General features: G+C 37.9%; 1 protein-coding gene across 3 annotated transcripts in view; it reads left to right on the top strand.

The window, feature by feature from the left end:
- abcg1 (ATP-binding cassette, sub-family G (WHITE), member 1) overlaps window positions 1–12,310 on the top strand; it is a 40,571-nt gene that overhangs the window by 17,498 nt on the left and 10,763 nt on the right. For all 3 annotated transcript variants that reach the window (XR_009802591.1, XM_061877778.1, XM_061877779.1), the window contains exons 2-6: window positions 484–712; window positions 7,265–7,382; window positions 9,936–10,068; window positions 10,129–10,179; window positions 10,253–10,398. Coding sequence is in view for 2 of the 3 variants with exons in the window: in XM_061877778.1 (XP_061733762.1) it covers window positions 484–712; window positions 7,265–7,382; window positions 9,936–10,068; window positions 10,129–10,179; window positions 10,253–10,398 (677 nt within the window). In the remaining variant the exon portion in view is untranslated. The remainder of the gene's footprint in view (window positions 1–483; window positions 713–7,264; window positions 7,383–9,935; window positions 10,069–10,128; window positions 10,180–10,252; window positions 10,399–12,310) is intronic.

Genomic DNA, 12,310 nt, shown 5'->3' with positions numbered 1-12,310 from the left:
TTAACATGATGATGTAGGAAAAACCAACAACGCCAAAACCAACAAACTTAGAAACCATGGCTTTTATAAATTGGTACCATCTTAGAGATACGCTAAATTTTCCTCTGTCATCATGTTAATATTTTATGCTAGCATTGTAGCTATTTTTATTCCATAAACTTAAAAACCATGGCTTTTGATACTTGGTACAATCTTAGAAATACGCTAAGTTTTCCTATGTCATCATGCTAATGTTTTACGCTAACATTTTAGCTATTTTTACTCCCTAAACCAAAATCACATGGTTTTTGATGCTTGGTACCATCTTAGAAGTACACTAAGTTTTCCTATGTAATCATTCTAATGTTTTATGCAAGCATTTTAGCCAATTGATTTAATTCCAAGCAAAGGATCACAGCACAGGTAGCAGGCCCATCAACACTTTGCCTTCACATCAACAAACTACACCCAGATTGATGTCTAAAAGTGTGTCTGCGCCTTCAGAACACCAACGGGCCTCCAGACCTGATGCTGGACCCCCGATCCGTGTGCGTCTTCGTGGACCGGGTCGATGAGGCGCGGGCGCCACCGTCTCCAGAACATGGGAGGAAGATGGACACCAGCCTGACGGAGGCCCAGAGGTTCTCCTCGTTGCCGCGGAGACCAGCCGTCAACATGGAGTTCAGAGACGTGTCGTACTCCATAAAAGAGGGGCCGTGGTGGAGAAAGACAGGTGAGACAAAACCTGGGTCAAAGTAGACACAGCATAGAGCCTACAGAACCGGAACCAAGTTCTGGTGGTTTAAAGTTTAAAAATAAGTGAAGAAATGTTATCTTGAGGGAAGAAGCCAACATATATCACGCTGACAACTTCATTTTTTACAATCACAAACATATTTGATCTTACCTCTGCAGTTCTTTACTGTGTGTGTGTGTGTGTGGGGGGGGGGTTTGTGTGTGTGCGTGTGTAATCTGTTAATCTGAGTCTTCAAATAGCACCACCTGAGATTAGAACACACACTTGACAACATGGCGCGCACACAATGGCAGTGAGGATCACTACACTATTATTATTTTTATCCTACAAACTCTCACGCCATGCAGGCCCCTCCCACAAGGACAGGTGTGCCTGGAAAGCCTTCACATTCTCTAGCAGGGCTATCCAAAGTATGGCCTGGGGGCCATTTTTAAACCGCAGCTAGTTTGTGGAAATCACATTCTAAATATAAGATAAAACAGTTAATATATATAACAAAGTGGAATAAAAGAGGTGCAAAGTAACAATGTTGACTATAATAACACAAAACTGTATTGCTCCAAAAATGATAATGAATCAAAATCAGTGTTGTTATGAATTATTGACCTGTTTAAAGCGCCAATTAATTCACAACAAATATTCCGTTTTGAAATATTTTTTGGGGAAAATATTGCATATTTTGTGTGTTTGCCATAAAAATAGAACATTTTCTCTAAGAAAAAGGCATAAATCAAATAAAAATCATGATACAAATGATAGACTTATAATGGAAAGACAACTCTGAAGTGCACCTTGACCAAAGGTGTTATTTTTATTTTGTGTCAATAAAATACTTCATTTTAATTTTGTAACTAAATGCATTCAATGTTTTGCAGCTCAATATGATCTAATCATGCTGAATATGTATTATTAAATACTACATGACACAAATATTGTTGTAAAGATAAACAATAGTAAAATTGCTACATTTACTCAGAATTTCAAGTTGTTTTTATACATGAAAAAAATCTAATAACCAAATTTCAGTAAGCAATTGTGTAATATTAGAACTATACATTTATATTAGTGCTGTCAAATCATTTCTATTTTTAAATCAGATGCATCAGACTTGAATTTTGAATAATCACAGGTTATTTCCTACCTGCAGGCATCACCTAAATTAATAATAACAAAAAAAAACATCCCTCTAAAGGCAGCCATTACTTCGATGTGGCTCTTTTATCGAAAACGAGTTTGACACCCTGATCTAAAAACTTCTACATTGAAAGTTTTCGCTAAACAAGTTTAATATATATATGTATATATATATATATATATATATATATATTTATATATATATATATATATATCTCCCCGCGATGAGGTGGAGACTTGTCCGCCTTCGGCCCGATTGTAGCTGCGATAGGCATGTATGTATGTATGTATTTATGTATTTATGTATGTATGTATGTATGTATGTATGTATATACTGTATACACCGGTATTAGTATAGTACCATGATACTAATGAATCATATTTGGTACTATACCACCTCTAGAAAGTACCGGTGGTCGTTCTGTTCGGCAGTGCACAATCACGGAGTACTTACAAGCAGACAGAAAAGGGAGAACGGACACATTTTGGCTTAAAAACTAAAGATAAAGGTGAAGTCATAACTGTGAAACGCCCTCAGGCAGAGGTGCTTTAAGACATGGCTTGCTAGCTAACATCTATCCGCAGTCATCAGTGTTGTAACCACTTCTAAATCACTAATCATTGTCTCCATGGAGCACATACTTGTTGGTCACAAAAAAGATTCAATGAAGTTTGTTTCGTTTATGAATTTATTATGGGTCTACTGAAAATGTGACCAAATCTGCTGGGTCTACGGTATACATACAGCAATGTCCCTTGGCAAGTTTCACCGCAATAAGGCACTTTTGGTAGCCATCCACAATCTTCTGGTTGAATTTTTGACCACTCAAGTCCATTTCGGGCAGCACGGTGGTGGAGGGGCTACTGCGTCTGCCGCACAATACGATGGTCCTGAGTAGTCCTGGGTTCAATCCTGGGCTCGGGATCTTTCTGTGTGGAGTTTGCATGTCCTCCCCGTGACTGCGTGGGTTCTCTCCGGGTATTCCGGCTTCCTCCCACTTCCAAAGACATGCACCTGGGAATAGGTTGATTGGCAACACTAAATTGGCCCTAGTGTGTGAATGTGAGTGTGAATGTGAGTGTGAATGTTGTCTGTCAATCTGTATTGGCCCTGCGATGAGGTGGCGACTTGTCCAGGGTGTACACCACCTTCCGCCCGATTGTAGCTGAGATAGGCACCAGCGCCCCCCCCCCGCGACCCCAAAGGGAATAAGCGGTAGAAATGGATGGATGGATGGAAGTCCATGTCAGAAAACCAACAAATTTAGCTGAACTGCACCAATTTTGTCATTAGTAGTGGTCAAAAATCCAACCAGAAGCTTGTGGACCTCGGGACCAAACTTGTGGGGAGGCCTAAACGTTAAAAAAAGGTTTGTATTGTATTGATTTGAAAAAGAAAATCATCAAAATGGCCCCCGCATGCTTTGATTTTTTTCAGTATGATGCCCTCAGGGGAGAAAGTTAGGACCCCCGTTGTACAGGCATGGACTGTGGGATTGTTGAGGCAAGTGGGTCATTAAAGTCTCGTATGTCTTCATGTCCTCAAACATTTTGTTCTCAACAATTCCCCAAGAGCCCAACATCTCAGGTGTCATGTGACCGAGAGTGAGTGCACAGTTTCGGCTGACAGTCAACACGCAGGGAACAGTCCAACATGTGACCTCGTCCTACAGTAACACTCCCACTTACCGTATGTCCACAATAGCTGACAAACTGTAGTATTGTAAATGGTAAATGGGTTGTACTTATATAGCCCTTTTCTACCCCTTTTTAAGGAGCCCAAAGCGCTTTGACCGTATTTCCACATTCGCCCATTCACACACACATTCACACACTGACGGCGGGAGCTGCCATGCAAGGCGCTAACCAGGTCCCATCAGGAGCAAGGGTGAAGTGTCTTGCCCAAGGACACAACGGACGTGACTAGGATGGTAGAAGGTGGGGATTGAACCAGTAACCCTCAGATTACTGGCACAGCCACTCTACCAACTTCGCCACACCGTCCCAGTATTTGGAGTACTAGTACAGTACTAAAAAGTGTGTCACCAAGTCTAGTAAAGTGTAGTAAAGTTTGTAGTAGTGTCACAACGTACTGCGGTTAAGGGAACTACAGTAGTAAAGTTTGTAGTAGTGTAACGAGGTACTGCAGTACAATGAAGTACAGTAGTGAAGTTTGTAGTAGTGTCACGAGAAACTGCAGTACAGTAAAGTACAGTAGTAATGTTTTTACTTGTGTCACGAGGTACTGTAGTACAGTAATAAAGTTTGTAGTAGTGTCATGAGATGCTGCGGTACCATGAAGTACAGTAGTAAAGTTGTAGTAGTTTCATGAGATACTGCGGTACAGTGAAGTACAGTAGTAAAGTTTGTAGTAGTTTCATGAGGTACTGCAGTACAGTGAAGTACACTAGTAAAGTTTGTACTTATGTCACAAGGTACTGCAGTACAGTGAAGTACAGCAGTAAAGTTTGTACTAGTGTCACAAAGTACTGCAGTACAGTGAAGTACAGTAGTAAAGTTTGTAGTAGTGTCATGAGGTACTGCGGTACAGATAAGTACACTAGTAAAGTTTGTAGTAGTGCCCGAGAAACTGCAGTACAGTGAAGTACAGTAGTTAAGTTTGTAGTATTGTCACAAGGTGCTGCGGTTCAGTGAAGTACAGTAGTAAAGTTGTAGTAGTTTCATGAGATACTGCGGTACAGTGAAGTAAAGTAGTAAAGTTGTAGTAGTTTCATGAGATACTGCGGTACAGTGAAGTACAGTAGTAAAGTTTGTAGTAGTTTCATGAGGTACTGCAGTACAGTGACGTACACTAGTAAAGTTTGTACTTGTGTCACAAGGTACTGCAGTACAGTGAAGTACATTAGTAAAGTTTGTAGTAGTGTCATGAGTTACTGCAGTACAGTGAAGTACAGTATTAAAGTTTGTAGTAGTGTCAGAAGTTACTGCGGTACAGTATGTGACGTATGACGTGACAATATGTGACGTGTGTAAGAAGGTGCGCCTGTTGTCTGTGAGAAGGAGACACAGGAAAGAGGGAGAGGAGCCTGTAGTGTAATGCCCGCAGCTAAAAGCAACTGCGTGAGAACGTATACTCGAATATCACGACATAGGCATTTTCTATATTGCAGAGACAAACCCGCGATATATCGTGTACATCAATATATCGCCCAGCCCTACGCGAAAGGTACAAAATAAACCCACCTACAATCTGATATATCACTAAGCTTTAGAACTTTGTTGTGAAAATCTCCTTCCGCGTCTGTGGAAACGCTTCCCACCCACACTGCTTGGTGCCTCGTCTGAGCTGCTGTGACGTAGATTACCATAGTAACTAATTAGATGACCATAGTAACTAATTAGATGACCATAGTAACTGGTATATCACCCAAAAGCACAGATTCCAACCATTTAAATACTTTGTATAGTTTAAGACTTACGGTCATTAGAAAACATGACTCCACATCACAATGGCAGCTACACTTTCCATCTTAAAGATCTAAAAAAAAAAGTATTTCGGAATGTCCGGCGGGCCAGATTGAAAAGCTTAACGGGCTGCATGTGGCCCCCGGGCCTTAATTTGCCCAGGTCTGATATAGATGATCATATCTGCTGTACACAGGCTTCTCTTGTTGACTTATTTGTATTTGACTTTATTAAATTGTTTTAAAAATATTATTTGATGCAGCCGGAACAGAGCAGGAAGGGATAGAAAGAGAAATAAAGGAAGACAGAGGGGGAAATTGTGGGCACAAGATGGGATAAGACAAAGAAACAACTATAACAACAACAACATCAGCAGATACGATATGTAGACCCGCTCGACATCCATTGCTTTCGTCCTCTCCAAGGTTCTCATAGTCATCACCGACGTCCCACTGGGTGTGAGTTTTCCTTGCCCTTATGTGGGCCTATCGAGGATGTCGTAGTGGTTTGTGTTGTGGTTCGTGCAGCCCTTTGAGACACTAGTGATTTAGGGCTATATAAGTAAACATTGATTGATTGAGAGATGTACAAATATGATAGTAAAAGTGATAGAAAAGAAGCAGTTAGTGAAGTAAATATTGATAACACAGGAATGACAATGAACAATATTGCACTACAAATAGAGCAATACAAATACCAATATAAATAGCACTATAGTATGATGAAGTACAGAGTGTATTACAGTATGATGAAGTAAATGGTGTACTACAGTATGATGAAGTACAGAGTGTACTACAGTATGTTGAAGTACAGGGTTTATTATGGTATGACGTACAGGGGGTATTACAGCATGATGAAGTACAGTGTGTAATACACTATGATGAAGTACTGGGTGTATTACAGTATGATGACGTACCGGGTGTATTACAGTATGATGAAATACAGGATGTATTACAGTATGATGAAGTGAAGTACAGGGTGTATTACAATATGATAAAGTACAGCATCATGATGAAGTGAAGTACAGGTTACTGTCGGTCAGAGAGCTAAAAGGAGAGTAGATGGCTTTAATCTTTAGATCTAATTAAGTTGTGTTTAGCACAAACAAATAAATCCTCGTCCTCACTCCCTCGCAAGAAATATTCTAAGATTTATTTTCCACTGTACTTGTACAATATACTGTAAGTGTAAAATATGGGTGTACAATATAAGTATAAGTGTACAGTTTAACTGTTCAATATAAGTGTATTGTTTTAATTGTACAGCATAAGTGTACAATATGAGTGTAAAGTATACTTGTACTAAATAAGTGTTTGGATTGTACATTATGTGTACAGTATAAGTGTGCAATATACGTGTACAGTAAAAGTGTACAATATAAGTGTACAGTATAAGTGTGCAGTATAAACGTACAAAATAAGTGTACAGTTTTAATAGTACCTTATAAGTGTTTAGTATGATGTACAATATAAGTGTAAAGTATGTAACTGTACAGTTTTAACTGTACAGTATAAGTTTACAGTACAAGTGTACATTATAAGTGTACAGTATAACCGACATTATAAGTAAGCATACAATGTGTGACATGACGTGACCACTTTCTTGCCAAACAGTTTACTGCTTGAAGAGGCAATCTAAACTTTGTGACTGTAGGTGTAAACGAAAATACTTGTAAAAATTACTTGTGACTGTAGGTGTAATAGAAAAGTAATTGTAAAAGTACTAGTGACTGTAGGTATAAAAGAAAAGTACTTGTGAAAGTACTAGTGACTGTAGGTGTAAAAGAAAAGTACTTGTAAAAGGACTAGGGACTGTAGGTGTAACAGAAAAGTACTTGTAAAAGTACTAGTGACTGTAGGTGTAAAAGAAAAGTAGTTGTACTGTAAAGGTGTGGAAAGATAGGTGCACTTTTTGTTTGAAATGTTTGGAACAAACAGACAAAGAGTTTTTGTCTACTTCTGGTGTCAGGTAACAAGACTCTGCTCAGAGGGATCTCTGGGAAGTTCTCCAGCGGGGACCTGGTGGCCATCATGGGGCCCTCAGGGGCAGGGAAGTCCACACTCATGAACATCCTGGCAGGATACAGGTGAGCGACTGTCGATATCAGGGTGTCTTTTTTTACGCCCACTGAAAAATGAAAGCATGAGGGGGCCATTTTTAAATTTTTCATTTTCAAACCAGTACAATATTTAATTTTTTTTTAACCCTTAGGGCTCCTCTCAAGTTTGGTGAATAGTAAATACCCTGGGGACCCCAAATGGTCTCAGTCATAAAAGTTTTGAAAATAACTCATAAATCAATATTATTTTTTTTTACTTCAACACTTAAATCTCTGAACCAACTTCAGATTTAATTGTCAAAATACATTTTTATCTTGTTTTAATTTTTTGCCAACAAAATCCCAGTTTTTATGGCACAAGAAAAACACAAAATATGCAATGTTTCCCCCCAAAATTTTAAGTACAACATTTGAGGTGAACTAATCACTTCTAAGTGATTAAAAAAATAATAAATTCATTGCTCAAAGAATAATTAATGTTTGAAAAAGACACATACACAAACGGTCTCAGGGATCCAAAAAGGACCTACTTATAATTATAAGTGTTAAAAATGAGTCCTATATATTTTTTTTTTCACTTTAGATGGCCACCTAATGATTTCACCCGATTTCGATTGCTTGGGAATATGGTCAGGATGCCACCCAAATACCTCCCTAGGGAGGTGTTTAGGGCACGTCCAACCGGTAGGAGGCCACGGGGAAGACCCAGGACACGTTGGGAAGACTATGTCTCCCGGCTGGCCTGGGAATGCCTCGGGATCCCCCGGGAAGAGCTAAACGAAGTGGCTGGGGAGAGGGAAGTCTGAGCTTCCCTGCTTAGGCTGCTGCCCCCGCGACACAACCTCGGATAAGTGGAAGAAGATGGATGGATGGATGGATAATTATAATGAAACCTTTTTAAAACAGGTCATAGGTTTGAAAATTTCTGTCTGGTTGCATTGAGATGGCCTAAAAACGTCTTTTAAAAATGGCTTCTAAAAAATTATAATATTACTGATATATATATATATATACATATATATATATACATATATATATATATATGTATATATGTATATATATATAAATATATATATATACACATATATACAATTTATTTAGATTTATTTAGTTTATATTATATATGTATATATAATATAAACTATATATACATACAATATACATAGATAGAATGTCAATGTAAATTTTTAAAAAATACATATATATATTATATATACAATATATATGTACATTAGGAGTCTAAAAAAATCCATCACAAATTTATTTTAAAATATTTTTTATCGATTAGAATTTAAAAAAAATAATTGTAATTATTATTATTATTTTTTAAATCTGTCCTGTCCAGCAACTGAGACAAATCATGTTGTTGATGTGATGATCAAATCAGCTGTACACATTTACTTTAGAAAATAGAAGTGTTGGCTACTTCTCTTGTTGCCTTATTTGTATTTGACTTTATCAAATGTTTGGGTAATATTTTATTAAACAAAACCAGTTTTTTTAAGTAATATAGACATACATCAGAGATGTTTGTTTATTTTATGGAGGAAAGTAGTTAATCATAGAACTGACACCCAGTGTTATCAAAAAAGTATTGATTGTGAATAGGGAATCATTTTGAATTTAATCGTTAGCCCCAATAATTTAATCGAATTGTATGGTGCTCAAAGATTCACAGCCTTAATATATATGTGTGTGTGTGTGTGTGTGTATGTATATATATATATATATATATATATATATATATATATATATATATATATATATATATATATATATATATATATATATATATATATATATATATATATATATATATATATATGTGTATATATTTATATATATATATATATATATATATATATATATATATATATATATATATATATATATATATATATGTATATATACGTAGGTCAATATTTCAATGATTTTGGGTTATCATTATTTCTTTTTAAGTAAAAAAGTATCCTGCATGGTAGCTGTGTGTTATTGTTTTCAACATTTCAACTTGTTCTTCTTACATTACCTTTGTTTGCTCTTTTATTCCACTTTTTTCTGTATTGATATATTTAGAATGTCCCTGGCCTTTAAAATTTTAATTGCAGGCCTCAAACATCACACTTTGGACCCCTTTGGTAAATAACAAGGCTCATGTTCTACTTTTCAACATATACTTTGCTTATGTGAATATTAGTTTGTCATTTTCTATAATATGATTAAAGGTTGTAAAATGGTCAGCCATATTACTGGCCAGTCTAAGTAGTGCAGTGTTTTCAAATACATTTTGGCCATACCATTTTGCTCTTGATTTAAACACATTATAATGGGACTGTCTGTGAACGTAGCTTGTCTTTACAACTCTGTCCAGTAGGTGGCGATATGCATGGAAACACGGTATATACGTCTAGTCTGCCAGAAGATAAGGAAATGTAGCAGGAGGATCAGACTTTGAAGTCAAGCGTCTTTTGTTTTTACTTGAGGCTCTTGATTGAGCAGCTGTGTGTAATAATTTGGCTACATTGATGACAACATGTTCGAATGTGAACGTGACATGGTGTTCCGTGCGGTTCCAACCAGGGAGAGGGGAATGAAGGGGGAGATCCTTATCAACAGTCAGCCCAGAGACCTGCGCTCCTTCAGGAAAGTGTCCTGTTACATCATGCAGGACGACATGCTGCTCCCTCACCTGACCGTGCAGGAAGCCATGATGGTACAGTCCGCTGACCCCTCACCTCACATGAACAAAAGGTGACCTGTGTGACCTCTGCAGGTGTCCGCCAACCTGAAGCTGCAGGAGAAGGCAGAGGCTCGCCGGGAGAAGGTGGGTGCATGCGTCTCGTAGAAGTCCTGGAAAGTTGTACGACTGCAGCCGAGGCTAATACAGCGCTGTCCAGGTCCGGGAGATCCTCATCGCTTTGGGGTTACTGGACTGTGTGAAGACCCGAACGTCTCACCTGTCGGGGGGGCAGAGAAAAAGGCTGGCTATCGCTTTGGAGCTGGTCAACAACCCACCTGTTATGTTCTTTGACGAACCCACCAGGTCCATTTTGCAGCCCAACCTCACGTTTGCTACATGCTAATGCTAATCATACATTTTAATACACCACACTTTTACTACATGCTAATACACAATCATACATTCTAATACACCACACCTTTACTACATGCTAATACACAATTATACATTCTAATACACCACACCTTTACTACATGCTAATGCTAATCATACATTCTAATACACCACACCTTTACCACATGCTAATGCTAATCAGAAAAATTCTAATACACCACACCTTTACTACATGCTAATGCTAATCATACATTTTAATACACCACACCTTTACTACATACTAATACACAATCATACATTCTAATACACCACACCTTTACTACATGCTAATACACAATTATACATTCTAATACACCACACCTTTACTACATGCTAATGCTAATCATACATTCTAATACACCACACCTTTACTACATGCTAATACACCACACCTTTACTACATGCTAATGCTAATCATACATTTTAATACACCACACCTTTACTACATACTAATACACAATCATACATTCTAATACACCACACCTTTACTACATACTAATACACAATCATACATTCTAATAAACCCACACCTTTACTACATGCTAATGCTAATCATACATCCTAATACACCACACCTTTACTACATGCTAATGCTAATCTTACATTCTAATACACCACACCTTTACTACATGTTAATGCTAATCGTACATTCTAATACACCACTCCTTTACTACATGCTAACATAGGCGCCGATCTCGTGGGTGCTTCAGGGCCCGAGCACCCACGTGGGATTGATGGCAAATTGTTTTTTCACCACCAAGCGGGGTGTATAAAATAGTCAGGAAGTATCATGGATACGAAGGATTCAGGGTATTTGTTGTGTTGCGTTTATGTTGTGTTACTGGGAGGATGTTCTCCCGAAATGTGTTTGTCAATCTTGTTTGGTGTGGCTTCACAGCGTGGCACATATTACTAAGAGTGTTAAAATTGTTTATATCACAACCATTAGTGTACTCTGTGTCACCCAGTATGCCTTGCAGTCATGTGCGTGTTGCAGCGGAAGCCACACACAACATGATGCTGGACTGACAAGCAGATTGTACATGATGTAGAAGGCGACAAAGTTAATGGCTTCATAGCACGCCCTAATACTTATTATCTGGGTGACTGCCGGCAGTCATTCTAGAGAATATTAGTGTCTCCTATTGTCTTCTTCGCTTTGTGACACGGGTCTTAAATGGCTCTTTGAATGGCAAAGGATACCGATCCCAGAACCATGTATATCAAATATTTCCGGAAGGTTCAACCGCCACCCACTCGAATCTAATTAAAATTTAGTTTTACATGTCACCCGTCCGACCCGCGGATACGCAGATGAGACCGCAAACCGCGCATCTCTAATGCTAATACTAATCATACATTCTAATACGCCACACCTTTACCACATGCTAATACTAATCATACATTTTAATACACCACACCTTTGCTACATGCTAATGCATAATCATACATTCTAATACCCCACAAATTTCCTATATGCTAATCATGCATTCAAATACACCACCCCATTGCTTCATACTAATAATTAATTCTAATACATCACACCAGTGCTACATGCCAATGCATAATCATTCATTGTAATACACCACACCTGTGCTACATACTAATGCTAATCATGCATTCTAATACACAACACCTTTGATACATGGTAATCACATATTCTAATACACTACACCTTTGCTACATGCTAAATATACATTCTAATACACCACACCATTGCTTCATGTGAATGCTAATCTTTCATTCGAATACACCACACATTAGCTACATGCTATGCTAATCATCCATTCTCATACACCACTCATTTGCCACAATCCTACTCATCATGCATGCTAATTCACTA

This window comes from Nerophis ophidion, linkage group LG18 (genome assembly GCF_033978795.1).
Source record: "Nerophis ophidion isolate RoL-2023_Sa linkage group LG18, RoL_Noph_v1.0, whole genome shotgun sequence".
Classification (NCBI taxonomy): Eukaryota; Metazoa; Chordata; class Actinopteri; order Syngnathiformes; family Syngnathidae; genus Nerophis; species Nerophis ophidion.
This window is presented reverse-complemented; position numbering and strand designations above follow the sequence as displayed.